The sequence below is a fragment of the Argentina anserina genome, chromosome 2, assembly GCF_933775445.1.
Source record: "Argentina anserina chromosome 2, drPotAnse1.1, whole genome shotgun sequence".
NCBI classification, from domain to species: Eukaryota; Viridiplantae; Streptophyta; class Magnoliopsida; order Rosales; family Rosaceae; genus Argentina; species Argentina anserina.
Genome location: NC_065873.1, coordinates 4785903 through 4807947, shown reverse-complemented (window position 1 = coordinate 4807947; position 22045 = coordinate 4785903). Strand labels below are relative to the sequence as shown.

At 36.8% G+C, this 22045-nt stretch overlaps 3 protein-coding genes across 3 annotated transcripts; 2 read left to right on the top strand and 1 right to left on the bottom strand.

Annotated features, from left to right (window-relative positions):
* Nucleotides 1-596: 596 nt before the first annotated feature.
* On the top strand, nt 597-2642 carry LOC126783069 (protein JINGUBANG-like). Its single transcript, XM_050508454.1, has one exon. The coding sequence runs from the start codon at nt 677-679 to the stop codon at nt 2222-2224; it is 1548 nt and encodes a 515-aa protein (XP_050364411.1). The 5' UTR covers nt 597-676; the 3' UTR covers nt 2225-2642.
* Nucleotides 2643-11722: 9080 nt separating this feature from the next.
* LOC126783065 (extra-large guanine nucleotide-binding protein 1-like) lies at nt 11723-18287 on the top strand. Its single transcript, XM_050508451.1, is given in 10 exon segments — nt 11723-12223; nt 12226-12367; nt 12370-13016; nt 13128-13265; nt 13381-13485; nt 13592-13753; nt 14561-14741; nt 15706-15947; nt 16407-16570; nt 17604-18287. Coding segments are annotated over 10 exon segments (2649 nt in total). The 5' UTR covers nt 11723-11929; the 3' UTR covers nt 18178-18287.
* Nucleotides 18288-19610: 1323 nt separating this feature from the next.
* LOC126783076 (uncharacterized) lies at nt 19611-20240 on the bottom strand. The gene has a single exon (XM_050508463.1). It carries the CDS (start codon nt 20009-20011, stop codon nt 19751-19753), a length of 261 nt encoding a protein of 86 aa, XP_050364420.1. The 5' UTR covers nt 20012-20240; the 3' UTR covers nt 19611-19750.
* Between the last annotated feature and the right edge of the window lie 1805 nt (nt 20241-22045).

Sequence of the window (22045 nt, the reverse complement as noted above, 5' to 3'; positions counted from 1 at the left end):
AATCTCCATTTGCAATACCGGCACAAAATTCTTACTCTTCCACCCGTCATTGCTGCATGTTAGGCAAACCCAATCGATACATGCAAACCATTCTGCATGTGTGTGTATATATATATATATATATTTTTTTTTTTTTTTGAGGATCCATACTCGAAAGGAAATTAACGGCGTCGTGCAACTCTTAGAAACGTAAAATATCTTGACCAACTCATAGGTCAATGGTCATATGTCAAAAATACCCTAACTCTAATAAGGTCAAACCAGCGCGTATGAAAACAATCCACGTAATCCTCACAACCAAAAACCTATTCCTCTTTGGGTTACCCCAAATTTCAGATTTCATTAAAACAAATATTAATACGTGTAGAGACCGATAGTTGCAAACAAAACTCCAAAAACAGTTCCAGCCATAAATCAGCTTTTGCTACCCTTTACCGGCTGACCGTCTTTACCGGTTCGTAACGCTCACGCCTCATCATTCCACGTGGCAACAACCCACACCCACTCACCTGCCTTCTATTGATATATACCCCATCATTCCCCTCCCAATTTTCCAAAAACTTCGACAGCTAAATTTTTTTAATTTTCTGTAAACCTTCAAACTCCATTTTCATATCTTCTTCTGCTTCAGCTTGTAGCTCTCTGGTTTCATTTTGATCATTCAACGACGTCGTTAATGAGGAACGATAGAGGAGGAACCATGTTGGTGGAACGTACCTCCTTCCACAGACCTAAATTCGGAGCCCTATTGCAATCCGACCCGAACATACCCACCCCAAATAAGAGAGACGACAACAACAGCAGCGTCCGTAGCTCAGCCATGAGCCAAAGTTACTACGACAACGGCAACAACAACAGCAACGTGCAGAGCTCAGCCACGAGCCCCGGTTATTGCGACAACAATCCCTTTAGCGCGGCCACCAGCCCCGGCTACGCACGGGCGTTGTCCGCGACCCCCGCCTCAACTTTCGGCTACTACGACAACGACCACAGCAACGGCGATTCAACTCCATACGCTATGTCGCCGTGGACGAATGCCTCGCCGTACACAAAGTCTCCGTGGATAACGCCGTCGCCGTTAAACCCGTTGTTGGACGAGAGGAACTTGCCGGAGAGCGGGCTTGTTGGGTCGTTGGTACGAGAGGAAGGGCATATATATTCGTTAGCGGTGTGCGGAGACTTGTTGTATACCGGGTCGGATAGTAAGAACATCCGGGTCTGGAAGAACTTGAAGGACTTCACCGGGTTCAAATCAAACAGCGGGTTAGTGAAGACCATTGTAATTTACGGAGAGAGGATATTCACGGGTCACCAAGATGGAAAAATTCGGGTATGGAAAGTGTCGCAGAAAAAGCCGAGCCTTCATAAACGGGTCGGGTCATTGCCAACGATGAAAGATTTCCTTCGGAGCTCTATGAACCCGAAGAATTACGTGGAGGTCAGACGCCACCGCAACGTGGTGAGGATCAGGCACTTCGACGCCGTCTCGTGTATGAGCTTGAATGAAGAGCTAGGGATCTTATACTCCGGTTCATGGGACAAGACCGTCAAAGTTTGGAGAATTGCCGATTCCAAGTGTTTGGAATCGATAGTGGCGCACGATGACGCCGTGAACTCAGTGGTGGTCGGTTTTGATTCGTTGGTGTTCACCGGCTCGGCGGATGGCACTGTGAAAGTGTGGAGGAGAGAGCTACAGGGAAAAGGGTCCACGCATTTCTTGGTGCAGACATTGTTGAAGCAAGAAAACGCGGTTACGGCATTGGCGGTTAACCAATTGGCGGCGACCGTTTACTGCGGCTCGTCGGACGGGAACGTGAATTACTGGGAATACAGGAAGAAACTTACGCTTGGCGGGGTCCTCCGCGGCCACAGGCTCGCCGTGCTCTGCCTTGCCACAGCCGGGAACTTGCTTTTTAGCGGCTCGGCGGACAAGAACATCTGCGTGTGGAGGAGGGAGCTCGGGCAGGGAGGAGCTCACACTTGCCTGTCGGTCTTGACGGGCCACTTAGGCCCAGTTAAGTGCCTGACAGTGGAGGAAGACCACTGCTGCGCCGAGGACAAAACTGACCAGAAATGGATCGTGTACAGTGGGAGCTTAGATAGGTCAGTTAAGGTGTGGCGGGTTTCGGAGCAAGCACCGGACTTGAGGAAGGTGTTGTTGTCGGAGAAGGAAGACAATTCTTCGCCGGACCTGACCAACTATTCTATCACTACTGAAAGGTAAAGGGAGTACGTACGTAGAAGAAGATGACGATATTCGATTCTCTGATCAGACGTGAAGAACACGCGCTGTCGCAGAAGATGATGTCGGTCTGTTTGTCCGGTGGCCGGTGGTCCCTTCAGCAACGCGCCAATAGCTTCAGACGAAGAAGAAGGGCACCGACCGGTGCAGAGTTGAGTGGTGGTGGGTGTGGGAGGAGCCTTCGTATAAAGGCTAAAAAGGTACACCATTGAACAGTACGGACAATTCGAAAGGCTGATTGTAGCATGCAAAAGATGCACATGCAAAATGGACCACAATTTGGTTGCATTGTTGCCACAGATATAGAATTAGCTTGGTTTGTGTTATCATATTTGGGTGAGTAGATTATATTACCCACAGTTATTTGCAGTGTGTTATGGTATGTATAGTTTGTTCTCTGTGTTTGGAATTATTGAGTTTGGAACTTGGTTCGAATAGAAGTTGTACATATACTCTCTGATGATTTTATAGGTGTAAATATTTCATGGAGTTCGGAATGATTTCATATGTTCTATGATGTTGTGAAACACAGATTACCAATCTAGCTAGTATGCCGAAGACGAGGCAAAGCACATACCGAAGGGCACATACCGAATGATTTCTTTTGCTTTAATTTTGCTCCTTTGAAATTAGAGGTCTGTTGAAAATAATAGTGGATTGTATTCAATGTCCGGCCCAGTTCACACCAGCAATGAAGTTTCTTAATGAGAAAGCAAAGCCCGTCTAGGAAATTGAGTTACAAGATGCATGCATTATTCTTACAAGTCAAAAGACTTGGAGATTCAATGCATGGTTCCAAAAGCGAACTAGAGTCGAGAAATGAGAATTAACCACTTTTATTTGTATATTCTTACAATTATATGAACCAAATCTTATTGCAGAAGGAGTTGGCCTTATTAAAGAATCTTTTGTGGTTTGAAAGCTGGTCACAAAACTTAAATCTCAAGATTCAAGAACGTACCATACGTATAGGTACATTTCAAAATAACTGCGCGTCAAAAATAAGGTAGGTAAATCAATCGGATGGAGATAAACTACAAGCTACTACGTCTACTATATTTATATATGTATCTTAATTTCGGTTAATCAATTGCATGTTCACTTGTTGATCAATATGTTTACACAAATTACACAGAAGGACAATGATAGATCACTTAATTATTTATGTAAACTAAAGACACTTTGAAATAATTTCGATTTATACCTTCACGAGGTAATATATAAGAAGCTGAATTAGATTAATGAGAAATTATTATATGAGGAGTGCTATGTCGCCATAATATGACGCTAAATTCGGCACCGCAATCCTACGTGGCATGTCACGTCACATTGCCACATCAACAATTAAAATTATATAAAAATATCATTTTAAATGAAAAGACAATCATATCCTTGTAAATCCAACGGTTCTAAATTATTATAAAAATATTTTTTTTGTTCTTTTTATCATTTCTTCATTTTCATCACAATAATACTTCTAAAATACAATTTTAAAAATTAAAATTTACGAAAATATGCTTGAAATATGTATGTGCACGCGCGAAATATATATATATACAAAAATATATTTTCAAATATATATATATATATATGTGCACAAAATATATTTATTTTTAAATTTCAGACGATGTAAGGTAACTACAACATTTATATTTAGATTAAACCTTTTGGTAAGATTCTTTTGGTTTTTTTCTGAAAGGAAAAATTATTTTTTTAGGCTATAATCGATTTAAGCGGATATGTAAGGTAAGAAATGTTATTTTTCTTAGAGTATACATGTCTTAATTAATATCATATTTAATATCGTTATGTCGATAGTAACTTTTCTAGTGACAAATATGTCAAGATTCGTAACTTTATTATTTAATTAATTTACATTTACGATTAATTAATGGTTATAATTAATTAATATAATTATCATATAGACACCACCACACACACGCATACGCACACACACACACATATATATATATATATATATATATATATATATATATATTTCCAGCATACTTTGTACATATCATATTTTTTATTATGTTTTGAAAGGATTTTAAAAAATAAATGATATACAAAAAGAACTACAATTTTTTTATAATAATCTAAAGTCATTAGATTAATAAGGATATGATTGTCTTTTCATTCAAAAATAACATTTTGTGATTATTGTAATTGCTAATAGAATAAGGTGATGTGACATGCCACGTAAAATTACGGCGCCGGACCTGGTGCCTTTTATGGCGCTAAAACATTTTTCTTATTATATATACCTGCCACATATCCCACGTGGTGTACCCCTTTAATGTTATTGGTCCATTTTTTTACTATGATTGTCATTTACATCACATGCATGTTAATTTTACCATGACATAATATGATTGACTGAGTATACCACATGACAGTGCCACGTGGTGTGGCGAGTACACATAATAATTATCAACAACACAAAATGCCATAACGTATGGAATATCGATGTAGAAGAATGCCATCTTATTTGCAACCAGACATATTCTTTGTCGAAAGAAAGTATATATCAATATGTACCTAAGTAATATATATATATAATGGGGCAATATTGTAAATATATAAATAGTAAATTAAATTCTGAAATAAATATAAATCAGAAAATAATTATACGGGAACAAAAATTTAAGATTACGAAAATTGGAACGATAACTCAACCAATACCAAATGAATAGAAGAAAAAGTCGAGTCGTATGTGATACCACACTAACCTTAAGACAATTACGCCGCCTCTACCTGTGTAAGGACTTAATAACGCTAGTCTCCCAAGATACAAAGACTTGCAAATTCTTGAAGTTGCGCACTACTACAAAAATTTCAGCGAATTGGAATGAACCCTTTCTATCACCAAGAGAACAAATTTGATCAAGAGATGATTGTTAGAGAGATGTTCTCTAATTGAATATATTTCCAATTGTGTTTTCGAATGAAGGAATAAGTTGCTATTTGTAGAGAGAAAATTTGATCACTAAATGAATTTTCATGAATTCATAAATGAATTTCTTATCATAAGTTACAGCGGTTACAAAATGAATTTCCATACGTTACGACCGTTTATGTAATGAATTCTCAAACGTTACGACCGTTACCTCAATGAATTTCATTTCATCTGTTATGACTGTTACACAATGAATTCGACAGTTACTTAATTCAATCTCATTCAATCTTTTGTTACAAAATTTAATCGTATTGAATCTGACGTTATAAAATTAAAGTGATTAAGTCGTTACACATTCCAGAATTTAAATAGTTTTCACGTTTATAGTGAAAATTTCTTATTCACACCATAACTAATTTAACCAGTTAAATATACGTTTTATAACTCTTAATACCAGAGATTACAAGTTCATATTTATCATTACAAATTTAAGTGTGTCCACTCAAATTCTTTTAATTAAATTAGTTTAGAATAGATAGTGAAATTCACTATTTTTCTAACAAATTTAAGTGTGTACGTGTGTGTGTATATAGGCACACACACTAGCCTTTCTACATGCACCTACGCGTGTGCAAAAACTCTCAATTTATTTTCTACTCTCCCACAATCTTTTGGGTGGTTTTGCTTTCAGTTTTGTGTCTAAATTACAATAATATTATAAGTTCAGTTTTGTGAAAGTTAATAAATTATGAGCTTTTTTTGTAGTTCAAAAATTTAACCATTGGAATCTCTTTCTTTTTTTATTAATAGATGATATAGCCCCCTTCTAATGAGAGATACCTTTTTGAGTATTTTAAAAGAGATAGCTCATTAACCAACTTTTCGATTACATTTTCACATCTCTACTATTCAATTTTTATGGTCTAATGTATAGATGACTTATGTAAAATTTTAGTCAAAATGATGATAGTTAAGGTATCAAACTTTTTGAAAGTAATGGATGCACCAAATTTGTCAAACTTGAACCGTTCATGCTTATAAGTTTAAATCTTAAATTTTGAATGACTTGAACACCTCTATTTTGACTGAAATTTTACAAATGTGAACTCCACATTAGACTCTAAATATTAATGGTTACTGTCATTCAGCTAGCATCGATCTAGTCAGAGATATTTTTGGAACAGGTCAAGAGAGGAATAGACTCCTTCGAAGACGTCGTTAGTCGGTCTTTTTTGTGCCACCTGAATTATTAGAGTACCACTAAACTGTCTGCAACTGATCTGCAAGTTTTGCTACATGCAGAGTCCAGAACTTGGAAGTATACTAGCTTGAGTAATTACGAACTTGGAAAGTTAGAAGTAAACCAGCTAGTGCATGAAAAACAAAGATGAAGATGTAATTATGTAAGGTTACACGAAGGAGGACTGATCGATATTAGCAGTCGATAACAAGAAAGTTTCCACATGATATCGAGGATTTTTGCAGTGAATGCAATGAGGTCAGCAACTTAAAGAGCCAATTTATCGATCATGACGATCTCCATGGTTAGTGTGATTTAAGAAGTTTTGCCAGGTTTATTTGACAACCATGCATAGCTGCACTGATCGAGATTGATGAAACCTTGACTCCTTGAGGTGCCTTGATAGTCAATGCATGCAAGTTCTCTTTCTTCAGCGTGCAGTGGATTCATCAAAAGAACTTGTCCACGCACGACACTATATGAATCATTCAGCCCCATCGAAAATTGCATATGCTCGTGCCTTTGTTGGTGTGCCCACATCGACGGAATGCAGTATATGATCAAAGAAATAATCATCCCATAAAGGCTAAAGGTCTAAGTCTGGTGTAATACGTATGCTGCAACATGCAGAAAGCCAGTTTGGCCGGTTCTGTATCTCGTTGAATTTTAAAGATGTAAGGAGCATTGCTTTGAGAAAAACGCTCTTCTGTTCAATATCAGTATACTGAACAGAAGATAAACTATACCCATATATACTTATGTACGTCTTTCCAGGAGAAGATAATTTCTTCATTATCGTTTCATACGCTTAATTATCAAAAATAATTGTACGTTGTTCAACTGGTCATCCATCCCCAATTTCCGGAACAGAAGGTTGGACTTGGATATTGGAGTTTACAAAGATGATCTACGACCCTACCACAAAGGCAAGATAGACTTGGATCGTCAACATGTGTGGCCAAGCATATTATGCAGTCAAGAATTTTAAAAATAAGTGTATGGCCAGACTATATTTCGTAATACGAGTTGATAGACATTCATCATGTACACATTTTAAGACGATTTTCGGGGAAGATTATGATAAATGGTACTTCAAGGTACAATTAGATACGTAACATTAAGGAACATGTAAAAGAAGGAATGAGAGAGAGAATGATTCGTTTTCATTCAGTTGTGAAAGAATATATTTTTTTGGTCTGAACAGTTGTGAAAGAATGATAAAAGAAGTAGGGGTGGAATTTGGTTCAAACGGTTCGGTTTTGGGCTTAAATTGGAAAACAAACTGAAATTGAACTTCGGTTCGCGGTTCTCCGATAGACCAAACTGAAAACCGAACTGTTCGGTTCGGTTCGGTTCTGTTTTTTCGGTTTTTTTTTTATTTTTAACCGGACTAAATCTAGGGGCTCGTCAACGGGCCTTGCGGGTTTGTATAGGAAAAAAATATAATACTCTAATTTAAGGGTTTTAAATAATAAAAGAATTATTATAAAACATTCTAAAAAAACGTCACAAATAAACAATCGACACCAATAGATGTGATCGATATATATATTTAGGGATCATGTAAAAATTTCATCCATTTTGAACATGGTTTGACCGTCTGTACCAACGGTCAACCAAAAAATAGGCGTTTTCACATAATAAAACCTCATTGACCGGGACTTTGCAAAATGAGTTTCCTTGTTGCGACCACGCATGATCGATGACAAACATTATGTGATTTCAAATATGTAAACAACTTTCCTCATTCGCATCTTGGTAATTGGTCCCCCCTTAGGGCATATTAGTGTTGTTTTTGGTTTACTGGAAATTCCGACGGTCAAACGAGGTCCGAATTGGATGAAATTTTAAAATGATCACTAAATATATATACTGATCACATCATATGGTGTCGATCAATTCCGAGAAGTTTCTTTCATATAGTCGCTTCATAATGTGATAGTTTTATTATAAACCTAATATAAAAGGTAATGATACATTAGTGGATACTTGGGCGATCGACAACTCCAATTCAAAATATGGTCGATCGACACCATTAGATGTGATCGGTATATATATTTAGGGAACTCGTAAAAATTTCGTCCGTTTTGAACATGGTTTGACTGTTCGTACCAATGTTAAATAAAAAAACATGCGTTTTCACATAATAAAACCCCATTCACCAGGGCTTTGCCAAATGAGTTTCCTCGTTGCGACCACACACAATAGGTAACAAAAATTAGGTGATTTCAGATATGCAAATAGCTTTCGGCATTCGCATATTTTTAATATGTCTTTCCTTAGGGCATATTAGTGGTGTTTTCGATTTATCAAAAATTCCGACGGTCAAACGAGATCCGAATTGGATGAAATTTTTATAGGGTCACTAAATATATATATCGATCAGATCGGCTGGTGTTGATCGATCCGGAGAAGTTTCATTTATATAGCCGCTTCATAATGCGATAGTTTTTATTTTAAACCTAATATAAAGGTTATGATACATTAGTTGACACTTAGGGCGATCGCTAACTCTAGTTTGAAATATGGTCGATCGACACCAGCAGATGTGATCGGTATATATATTTAGGGACCCCGTAAAAATTTCGTCCGTTTTGGACATGGTTTGACCGTTCGTACATTTGGACAACTAAAAAAGAGGCGTTTTGACATATTAAAATCCTCATTGACTGGGGCTTTGCCAAATGGGTTTCATTAGTGCGACCGCACACAATTGGTGACAAAAATTAGGTGATTTCAGATATGCAAACGACTTTTGGTGTTCGCATTTTGGTAATAGGTCTTCCATTATGACATATTAGTATTGTTTTCGGTTTACCCAAAGCACGTGTCCGTGCTTCCTAGTTTGAAGCATACATATATATATATATATATATATATACATAGATGATTATATATATATATAACACTATAAAAAAGAAACATATAATTATATATGATATAAACCTAACATCACATTAATCAAATCAAATATTCGGTAAGATAAACGTAAAACGACATTATTTTATGAATAGTTCAGTTTTTCGGTTCGGTTCAGTTTTTTATGTGCCCAAACCGGAAACCAAACCGATTAATTTGGTTCGGTTTTCTAAATTTTCAGTTCGGTTTGTGTTCGTTTCGGTTTTTTTTTTTTCGGCTTCGGTTCAGTTTTTTCAGTTCGGTTTTCGGTCTTTCGTTCTTAAGTGCCACCCCTAAAAAGAAGGAATGAGAGAGATCGATTAGTTTCCATTCAGTTATTTTACTATTTACATGAAGAATGAGAAAGAAAGAAAGAGGGAGAGAATGTTTCGTTTTTATTCACCGGTTTATATGTATGTTCTCCAGAATGAAAATTAGTAATTAACATGAATGTTTCTAAAAAATGAGATCTAATTTGAATGAATTTGTAATAAGCGAACAAGATGACCAATTTGAAAGAATTTGGGATGGATAATTACGGATTTCCATAAAACTATAAGGTTAGTTTTTAAACTAAAAAATGACTCACCCATGAATCAAATTGAATACCTTATTCACCCACCGGAATGGAAGATCTGTGGAATAGCTCATGATTTAGACGTGTGACTCACATGTTTTTTATTCACCATTGGGTTTGGTAGACTTACAATTTCCACATAATGTGATTAACCATACATTTTCCACGGAATTGGAATGATTCCCCATACTCCCATCACCATTGCCCTTAAGTAAACATGCTCTAAATTTGGACACAAAGATTCCACCTCCAACCTGACCAAAGCCCTCTCTTTCAACCGGTAAACCGAGAAAGTATTGCATAAAAAAAAACAGGGGAATAGCCACGGTTTCTTGGTTATCAAATAGTCCCACGCAAGTATAAGCAAATTTGCTGACCACTTTTTATTTACCCACATTGTGTCTACTCTTCTAAACTCATGTTATGTGTCTTTTCTCAACTCATAATTATATAATAATTGAGCAATTAGACACGTGATATGAGTTTATAAAAATGGACACAAGGTGAACAAATAAAGAGTAATCGACAAATTTGTTTCACACGCAAGTAAGCTAATGGATCATTATTCACCTAACCTCACCTTCAAGATTCACTTGCACAAGACTGCTTATGCCCCCCATCAACTCTTTGATAAAAACTAGACTAGGTTTTCAGTCAAGATGGAAACCATATTAGTTTCTTGTTTTCATTTCATGAAGAAATCCTTTTGAAGTTTACGCATCTAAGCAAATTAGCGACAATCTCAACTGTACCAAAATTCTCCCTGCATAAAAAGGAGAGGGAAAAAACTTGCGTACAAACTAGTATATACGCGTGCGTCCAAACTCTCATTTATTTGCACACTTTAGGAATATAAATACATGATTTTAACCGTTCAAATGTTTAGTTTATTACTAAAGATCATTTTTGTAAAAGATCAACATAAAAAAAATCGTTTGCTTTTTCGATTGCATCAAACAAATGAACGGTTATGGTGAAAGTTAGTAGTCTCATGATCAACTGTCAATTTGTTTGATGCAATCGAAAAAGCAAAACGATTTTCTCATTTATTTGCACACTTTGGGAATATAAATACATGATTTTAACCGTTCAAATGTTTAGTTTATTACTAAAGATCATTTTTGTAAAAGATCAACATAAACAAAAATCGTTTGCTTTTTCGATTGCATCAAACAAATGAACGGTTATGGTGAAAGTTAGTAGTCTCATGATCAACTGTCAATTTGTTTGATGCAATCGACTATGAAGACGATTTTTGTTTACATCAATTTTTTGCAAACATGATCTCTATTAATTTAATTTACCTTTAAACGGTTAAAATTATTTATTTACATTGCAAAAAGTAGACAAATAAAAGATAATTCGAATGCATACGTACATACATACCAGTTGTACGCAAGCTTTTTTCAAAAGAGAGGAAATAGGAAAAAAAAAAGAGAGGAATGTGTCATGGTCATAAAAACTCACCAAATTTTCATCTGACTGAGAAATAAGCAGCCCATTTGGGAGGTCCGGCAAAATGAGCAGGTCAACGCCAGCAAAATTACAATGTGCAACACTGTTCTCTACTGCACCCAGTTCCCACCAATAGAACCCAGCCACTCTCACCTCTCTTCAGTCGATCCTGACTACAATATCCCTGAATGCCAAGAACCAGGGCTATAAGGGTCAGAGTCACACATCTTTATCGTACATCGTTTCCCAGAGAATAACACCTTGCAGCCGAAGACTTGTTCAGCGTTGAATTTGTAAGTGCCAGAGTTTTTGCTTCTCGTCTTCTACATCTCTCTCAGAACTTCCGAGCAATAACTACTTTAGAAAATGGCAAAGTCCCCCAAGTCTTCTCCCAGTGCCCACACCCAAGCCTCATATCTTCTCTGTTTTGTCTCATTGTCTTTGTCTTGCACAGACTCACCCACTGGAGGAGTTTCCTCTGTTGGGTTCGTCAAAACTCAAAAAAAAGAAGAGCTTCATTCTTTGGTCTCCGGGTTGTGCGTAAACACTGTTTTTGATTCATGGGTTTGTGAGGTTTTGGTGTTTCCGAGATTGAGTTGAGAGTTTGGTGACTAAGGAATGGCTGCTGCGGTTATGAGAAAGCTGAGTCGTGCTGTTGTGGGTTCTAAAGGTGATGGTTTTGATTTGGAGAGTTACGCAGATTTGAGCGCGGAGTTGGAGTACTCATTCGCGGTGGAGTATCATGGTCCTCCGGTGGGTTATGATATCCCACGTGCTTTTCCGATCGACGTTGATCGAATCCCGACTGCTGCTCCGGTTTCTTCAGCGTCTCTGTTGCATAATCTGTCACTCCCGATCATCCAGCCCATTGCGAAATCCAATCAGAAAGGCAAAACAGAGTCTAAGGTTGGGGAGTTGGGGACGAAAGAGAGGTGATTGTTGGTTCCAATGGAGAGAAGGGTGTGCGTGATGAAGCTGGAAGCTCTGGTGAGTTGGGTTGTGGAAGTTCAGAGGGTGAGCTGGAGTTGGCTGGAGATGGTGGAGAAGGTGATTGGGGTCAACAGAGTCTGGTTTGAGCTCGGCTAGTGTTTCCTCTGAGGTTTTCTCTGGCAGAGAGGAAGGTGGTGTGGAGGAGGAACACGAGATTGTTCCTCACCATGTGAAAAGGCCATCAATTGTGACTTTTCGTGATCCGGATTCGAATGATGTGGTTGTGGAGGTGGTGGAGTTCAATTCCTTTGATGGGGAGGAGGAGAGTGTGGAAATGAGGCCGAGGGTGGAGAGGAAAGGGAAGAAGGGATCGTGTTATCGGTGTGGGAGAGGGAACAAGTTCACTGAGAAGGAGGTGTGTATTGTTTGTGATGCAAAGTATTGCTGTGATTGTGTGCTGAGGGCAATGGGGGCAATGCCAGAAGGAAGGAAATGTATTACTTGCACTCATTTCGGGATTGATGAGTTGAGGCGAGGGAGTTTAGGCAAGTGTTCTAGGATGCTCAGGCGGCTTCTAGGTAAGGAGCTAACTGAAGCGGTCATGAAAGCTGAGATATCATGCCAGGCAAATCAACTTCCAGGCAATCTTGTTTTCGTGAATGACGAGCCTCTTACACAAGAAGAGCTATCTAGATTGCAAGGTTGTACAAACCCTCCAAAAGGGCTAAAACCAGGATCTTATTGGTATGATAATGTATCTGGTTTTTGGGGGAAGGTAAAGTTTGCATTCAGCTCATGCTTTTTATTCTTGTAACATGTTATTAGTCCATTATGTTGGTGCAAATTGGATCACACTGGGATAATTGGAGCTGATTTGATTGAACAGGTTGGGCAAAGGCCTTGCCAAGTTATAAGCCCCCAGCTGAATGTTGGGGGTCCTCTAAAGCTAAATGCTAGTAATGGGGACACACAAATAACGATAAACAGTCGAAGGATAGCCAAATTAGAGGTCTTCATGCTGCAGGTTATTATACTTAACTCGTTCAGGTTCATTATTAGTTTCATTGATATCATTTTGTTTAAGATAAAGATTTGGAAACCCTGCGTTCCGTTGATATCATTTTGTTTAATTTATGCAGATGGCAGGAGTGCCATGTGAAGGGAATCTTAACTACTGGGTGAGTGCAGACGGATCCTATCAGGAAGAAGGAATGAATAATGTAAAGGGAAAGATATGGGACAGGGTATGTATGCATTTAAAAACATGCAATGGCTTCTTTTTTTGTTTATAATTAAGAAGTCAATTTTATTGCAGCAAACACCCCTTAACTTTCAAATATATCCTTGCAGAAAATAAAGCTACTTTGTACTATATTGTCTTTGCCAATTCCTACTGAATCTACAAATCCTCCTGCTGCGGAAGAAGAGAGAAACTATATTGAAGAGAAACTGCTCAACAAACTTATTTTAGTTGGGCATCATAAATCTGGCTCAAGCACTATATTTAAACAGGTAAAGTGTATGTTCATGGAACATGATTGCATCGCTACATGTTGTTAACTCCATACCTTAATTGGTGTGCTTCCTGTTACATAGCTTCATTGACACACTTATTTGTGGTAGAAAAGCTTAGATAAGAGAAGTTTAACCGTAGAAGTTGATCACAAACTTGTATTTTGCTTTATATGTGCTCATAAACATATTGCTAACTGATGGTCAGTATCTAACTATCTATATACTTGTAAGAAGTTGATGACACACAAATGCTTATATGTAGATTTATTGATTTCGTCTGTACATAGTCTGTACGTTTCCCTCTTTTTCATTATTAAGTAATATCATGGTAGCTCTCTTTATCCTTCGTATCAGTCAGCTTTTGCTAAAAATTATTTTACCAACCATCAAGTGAAAACGTGCACATAATAGCTAACTAAAATGATACCACAAACTAACTTATCTCTGTGTATGCATGCATATAAGAGAAACAAAGAACTATGGTTCGTTCTTCTTTTACTTGAGGAATCTACAAAGCAGATTATTTATCTTTTACAAACTGATCCCAAATGTAATATAAACCAACTCTTGTCTACTCTCTTCTTCTCTATAATCTGCAAATTATTGGAAACAAAAGTGGATAGTCATACTATGGTTCTATCAACCAAGTAGTGGTTATATAATGTACAGCGTACAACAGAGCTATTTTTGATCCGATAAATATATGTATATATATAATATATACATATATATATAGACACACACACACACACTTCTGATTAGTATCTGGAACTATTTTGACCCCCAAGTATTTTCTTATTGCAGGCAAAGTTTTTGTATAATGTTCCGTTTTCTGAAGATGAGAGCCAAAATATTAAGTTCATGATCCAAAGCAAATTGTACCGTTATCTTGGTATACTGCTTGAGGGACGTGAATGGTTTGAAGAAGAAAGTTTATCGGTTGCAAACAGAAAAGGAGATCTTCAAGATGAACCTGGTCCTTCAGGTACAAAAAAATGGATTCCGCCTTCTCTCTTCTTTTTAACGAGTTCACAGTCTGTCGTTTTATCAATAAATTGTGTAAAGATAGCAGCGCATGCACACAGTTACATGCTTTATACTCTTATCTTTTCCTAGCATCAAACCAATTTTTCGTTGTTGAAAAAAAAAAATTAGCATCTGTATATCCCTCTTTACAAACCTTGACCGCAGACCAGGAAAGTTGCAAATGTGCACTCAAGCCTGAAATTCAAATTTGATTTCAGAAGATAGTTAAGGGATTATGATACTGTCTGATTTTCCTGTAGTTTTTCATTTTAGTGCACTGGGCACATTGTTATAGTGTTTTAAGTCTTAGGAAACCCTTTGTGAATCTGCACATCCAATTTACTGCGACCAATTATGTCCTAAACCCTGTGATCCCATGGTTTGACAATTACGTACCTGTCTCATACTTTCGATTCATAATACTAGTTGACAATATTTTCTGTTTCTTCTGATCCTCTTTTTCCAAGTGATGTGAAGTTACGAGAAAAACCCCACGACAGATTAATTAATCATTCATATAAAATCACTTAATGGTAGTTTCCAAAATAAATTCAATGAGTAACTAATAATCTGGCCTTTAGATGATTGTTTCCCTGTTAGAGGGATTATAAGGCTTGACCAGTTGTAAAATGCAATCAAAGTCAGATTTCAATTAATGAGTAATGTTACATTATATGGTCAGCTGATTCAGCACCTTTGACAATACCAAGTTCGATTGATAGTTTATCAAATTTTTATAAAAGCTCAATACCATTTTGTATTGGAATAAAATATCTTGCTATATTATTTGTTCATTATTACATTTCTCTTTGGGGATTTGGCTTTAAAAAATTAAACAGCTGTAAATTGACATCATGTGTATAGTTTATTGCCATCAATATTTTTACATAACAGTCGTGTCTGAAATTGTTTGATTTTAACAGGAATTACAAGCCAGCGGGACAGTAAAACAACATATGCCATTGGCCCAAGATTGAAATCTTTTGCAGATTGGCTACTAAAAAGTATGATATCAGGTACTTTGGAAGCCATATTTCCTGCTGCTACTCGTGAATATGCACCGTTTGTTGAGGAGTTGTGGAAGGATCCAGCTATTCAATCCACATACAACCGGAGGGATGAATTGGAAATGCTACCCAGACAAGCTACTTATTTTCTTAATCGGGTGAGATCACGCTCTGTGGTTTCTCTAGCTTTAGCCAATTCACATTTTACAGTAAAACTGCCTGTGCTAATTTTCCTTTGATTTATTTTTAATCTCTGTGTCCTTTAGGCATCAAACTTTCCAATTATTTGATACACCAGAAGCTCATTATTATGTCAAAGCTGCACTTGTTTTTTTTTGTTGAATAACTCCAGACCACACCAACATATGATATGACTTATATCGTGTCACCAGAATATTCTGTAATTAAACTACTGTGAGTTGATTCCTAAAAGCTAGTAAACAGACTAATGGGGAGGGATTTCATTTATTTTTCTGTTTTTCCAGCTGCCCCTTTCCTCCATTCCTAAACCCATGCAGATTAGTAAAATTGCCATTGTTATAAATGAACACGGATTGTGGATAACTTTTTATCATTATACAATATTCTTTGTACTGAATTGATTATGGTTCTGACAGGCTGTTGAAATTTCAAGGAGCGATTATGAGCCCACAGACATGGACATCATATACGCTGAGGGAATTACCACATCCAATAGCCTTAATACCATGGAATTTTCATTTACTAGATCATCTGAACGCAATGATCTGGCTTCTATCTATCAGCATAATCCTTTGAAAAGGTTAGCTGTTGATTCATGAATTTATATGTTTGAGCAAAATATTATTGTTCATTCAGTAGGCAAACCTCCTGGAGTCCTGGTGATAGTTGCTGATGAGATTAGGTGCATTGTATGGATATTGCTAAGCACTTTAGACCTCTTGATTCTGGGAGTACGCATCTAGCAAAGGATACTAATGTACTTGTAGAATAGTTAGCCTTAGAGTGAATGATACACATGGTCAAGGATGGAACTTCTTACACAGTTCGTGAATTTGATTATGGTTCTGACAGGCTGTTGAAATTTCAAGGAGCGATTATGAGCCCACAGACATGGACATCATATACGCTGAGGGAATTACCACATCCAATAGCCTTAATACCATGGAATTTTCATTTACTAGATCATCTGAACGCAATGATCTGGCTTCTATCTATCAGCATAATCCTTTGAAAAGGTTAGCTGTTGATTCATGAATTTATATGTTTGAGCAAAATATTATTGTTCATTCAGTAGGCAAACCTCCTGGAGTCCTGGTGATAGTTGCTGATGAGATTAGGTGCATTGTATGGATATTGCTAAGCACTTTAGACCTCTTGATTCTGGGAGTACGCATCTAGCAAAGGATACTAATGTACTTGTAGAATAGTTAGCCTTAGAGTGAATGATACACATGGTCAAGGATGGAACTTCTTACACAGTTCGTGAATGATATGCTTTACTAGTTAGCACGTAGTTACTACTGAAAAGATAATCAGGTTAGCGTACTAATTGATCGCTAACTTAATTGGAACTCCACAAGATATCAGTTCAAATTTTATCCACCAAGATATATGTGGTCTTAATTTAAACTTTTGGACTGTCCTTTTGTATTTTTGGGCCAATCTCTTGGTTTTATTTAAAGAGGCCAACAGTGAAGCCTTCTTTGGTATTGTAGCTTCTTTTAGAACTAGAAAAGGCTCTTTGCTTCTTCTCCTGTACGTAATTTAACTTAGAATTATTTGGAAGATCCTCAAATTATGCTTTGACATTTTGGTACACTTATTCATCACAGGTATCAACTCATTAGAGTGCATAGTCTTGGAGGAAACTGCAAGTTGCTGGAGATGTTTGAAGACATTGATATGGTCGTATTTTGTGTTGCATTGACAGACTACTATGAAATTTGTGAAGATGCCAATGGGGTACCCATAAACAAGATGATGGCAAGTAAGCAGCTGTTTGAAAGCATTGTAACTCATCCAGCGTTTGATCAGAAACACTTCCTTCTGATACTCAACAAGTTTGATCTGCTCGAAGAGAAGATTGAGCAAGTCCCTCTCACTCGATGCGAATGGTTTCATGACTTCAATCCAGCAACCAGTCATAATCCAGGCAGTAGTAATAATAACACCAATAACCCTACGTTGGCTCACCGAGCCTTTCAGTATATTGCAATGAAGTTCAAAAGACTATTTCATGGTCAAACAGACAGAAAGTTATTTGTCTCCCTAGTTACTGCATTAGAGCCTGACACAGTAGATGAAGCTCTGAGATATGCTAGTGAGATTCTTAGATGCGAAGAAGAGCTACCCAAATTAATTAATGAGTTCTCTTCGGCCAGCATAGAAGCCAGTTCTACAGCTTAAATCTCTGAGCAGAAAATTGGCTTCTTAGTTCTTACAGTTGGTGCAAATTGTTTAAATGTGTGCATGTATACAGGCATATAAGAAGAATAGAGGCCAGATATTTTTTTTTTCAATGTTACTCCTCTGAACATATGTAGATGTTGATTAGTTTAACACAAGAAAGAAGAATTTTTCAATTCCTAATTTCCCACATTGCAGACTGTGCCACAAGGTCTGATCTGAAAGTTTATATTGTTGGAAAGAGATGCAATGAAAATGGAACGTGAGAATAATTTTGAGTTTCTGACTGTTGTGCAGATCCCAGTTTGGCCAGATATGGACAACATTTTCAGGGACTAATGTTTTATCACTGCAATATATTGGTTTTAAGCTCATCTCGCTGTGCTAACACGTTTTCGTTAATGAATCACATTAGCAGATCCACCAAGCTGAACATGAAAACAATACAGCAATAGCGATAGAAGAAAGGAGTAATTCATAAGTATGTTTCCGGTTGCAGAAACAGCTCCAAGGTAATTATCTGTTCCCGAGTTGGCCTTAACTTGTTGTTTGGATCAAAACTTGACTTGGACTTCACATTCACTGATTCAGTTTCACACCGAACACCAACTACTCCTAGGAATGTGCAAATGGGGTTTACGTACTTGTCTTTTGAAAATACATTCGTAAGCTGGTTACATATAATTCATATGGTTTGGGATAGAGATTACTTATGCACATCCAGAGATACGTAATGAACTAATTAGAATAACAAATTTATCACATATAGTTAACATACTTTGTTTTACTTGAAATAAACAAAGATGAACAGTGATATAATCTCCCATATACACATGTATTTTTGCTCAAGAACGATCTCAAGCGCCTACCTAAAAATTTCTTAAATGGAAAATCGAAGAACAGAATAAATGGACAGATTGGCCATCTAGATAATCCCATGTAGTGTGCTTTAAGCCAGCCTAGCCTTTAGGAGGTTAATTAACTCATTTGAAATCAAGAAAACAACTTAATTGTAAATTCTAGTGATTATATATGTCATATAACTTTCATGATATGATAAGTTAGTCTATCAACATCTAAATATGGAATTACACTTGTAAAAATATAAGAATATGAAAGAAGAGCTAGAGATTATTTTAATTTTTAATTTTTCCAAGAACTTATTCATTGATTGTCATTGGTCGGAGACTAGCAGTACTATTATTAATATATATATATATATATGTGTGTGTTTTTCTTCCTAAAATCTCGAGAGATAGCCGGATAGATGTTGGCCGGAGTAACTAGCAAAGAACCATGCTGATGATGAATTAATGGCGGTCATTCATGGCTTAACTAAATATAAGAGGGAAGAAGATCTTGCAGGTTTGGCCATGCATGCAAGATGAACTTTATGCATCGATCCATTTCACCAATCTTCATTTTGACACTACTACTCAATTCGACACTCAATTTAAGGGCACAAGAAGTGCAAATTGACGATTCATAAAACAAAAGTAATATCACAGAAAATGTACAGATTCAAGACTAGATTAACTAGATCGACTAGATACAACACACCATATTATATCTATCACCAAGGAACAAAACGGTCCATGAGCAAACAAACAGTGGCCTCAGAAAGCGTAGAAGAGTTCCTCCTCTCTTTTACCGTAGTCTCTATCACACCTCCTTCATGAGCTGCAGCTGGCTGTTGCTGCTGATCAACCTGACCTTGATCTCCTCCTTCAGCATGTTTCGTCTTTTTCGACGACCACAGAAGCTGCTTCTTGGCTCCAACCTTCTCCTTCAGCTTCCCCAGCTCGCTCACCCATCCCTCCACCACTGCAGCCATTATAACTCAGAATATATATATACTAATCTCCTTGAATCTTTCTTGGCGTTTGTTACTTAATTTCTCTCTCGCTAGCTCTTAAGCGTTTGATGAAGAAAGGCAAGGAATAAGCAAATGGATTCTTATAGAGGTGGGGAAGGATGAAAAGGCTGTCTTTTCTTGCTAGCTAGCTAGTGGTTTTGCATTCAGCAACGGCAACTAATGCTGCGTGTGGTTTGAAGGAGGATACACCAAAATCAGTTTGTGTCGCATAGACAGCATCTTGGATCTGCGGTCATAGCACACAGCATATGAATTTAATTGGGATATTCGAATTATTGATTTACGTGTGGGGACTAGGGACTCGCTTTGTTTTGTTAGATTGTGGACAAACTGTGGACGACTTGGCCATACTGCTGCTGTTCAATGGTTTCAATTAATTGTTATCCTGATCACATTAAGTCATTAACTGTGCGCTGAAAGTTACTTAATCGAAGGAAATCGGGTGAAAGTTCCAAGTTTTTCACGAGTTGAACTTGCAACATCTTCTTTACAAATACGCGCGTACTTTTTATAAATTAAATGATACATGCAGTTCATAAACATAGATTGCAACACAAAAATGATCTATCTATCATAGTAGATTTTTCTGTGATACATGGACGTACAACATGTCAGTTTCAGTCATAATCGCAGAATTCAGAGTAATTTGGTGTTAAAATTACTATATACTAGCTACATGATCACCATACATAATAATTACCACGAGACACGAACCAGGATTCAAAAGTGAGGGGCTAAATTTACCTTAAGTATTAAAAGAAAACCATATATCCTTAAACTACTTAAGTTGTGCTATTTGGTTACCTAATGCATAAAACTCATCTATAACCGAATTTGAATCAATATAATCAACAATTTCTCTCTAAATATGGACTGTCATTAAATCTGCAAGAAAATCATCACTCATCTTGCTTCAAAGTCGGTTCTTAATGAGCTTCATGGCTGAGAATGCTCTCTCTATTGTAGCTGTAGAAACATGAAGAGTCATCACAAGACGACTAGTCTCTCAATCAACAAGAATAGTGTCTTTGTCTTAACAAACTCTTGATATAACTCAAAATGGGTTCATAAATCTTAAAATTCTGAAAGTTTAGAGAATTGGTACTCAAAGTGCTACAACTAGTCTCTTAGATCATTCACATCAGGCACATCATGAGCATAAAACTTATCAGCCAAACAACATATTTTGTCAATGTCAAATGACTGAAAATCAAATCTAGTATCCAATGCAGAACTAAGAATCAAGAGTTCCCTTGTTTGCTCAATAAATCTATTGTTTAGTTCCATCAATTGAAAATCAATTACAACATTGAATATTTCAACACGATAATAATTCTCAATAGTGACACAATTTTGTTGTTGACAAAGACGATTTGTACATTCCATATGACGAGCACAAAAATCTGGAGTGCCAATGGTATGTTTGTCACAAAACGATACAACACTAGCAAAGAAATCAGCCCAACCATCTTATCTCAACTTTTGAAGACGACCATTTGTACTAGCAACCAGATTCATTACATTTATTATTTATTGAGACTGTTCTTGCAAAAACTTACAAAGAGCATTTGTGATTCCCATAGTTTTATCTAACAACAATAGGCTAAACACAAAATCAAATGATCTTAGAGCTGTACAAGCACTCAAAGCTTGTCCACGTATTTTTCCATTGAGTCCATTATCCCTCATGTTTTTCAAAACCAAAGTAGTTGAGTTATATAATTTCATCAAGTTCTTGATAGAATAATACCTTGAACTCCACCATGTAGCTCCAGCTTTTTGCAAATTGCATGTTTGATTAGCTCCCCTTCCTGTTTCAAGTTCCCTAGCTGCAATTTGTTCCACAACTTCAATTTCTTGAGCAGATTTCAACTTAAAATAACGCTTAGCAGATGAGCCTACAACATTAATAATGCTAGTAAGCATTTGAAAGAATAAAAAGACAAATGTCACATCTTTTGTTGCACTAATTAAAGCTAGTTGTAGGTGATG

What these genes read in the sequence shown, in the direction of transcription:
- LOC126783069 (XM_050508454.1), top strand. Translation starts at nt 677, where the DNA reads ATGAGGAACGATAGAGGAGGAACCATGTTGGTGGAACGTACCTCCTTC.
- LOC126783076 (XM_050508463.1), bottom strand. Translation starts at nt 20,011, where the DNA reads ATGGCTGCAGTGGTGGAGGGATGGGTGAGCGAGCTGGGGAAGCTGAAG.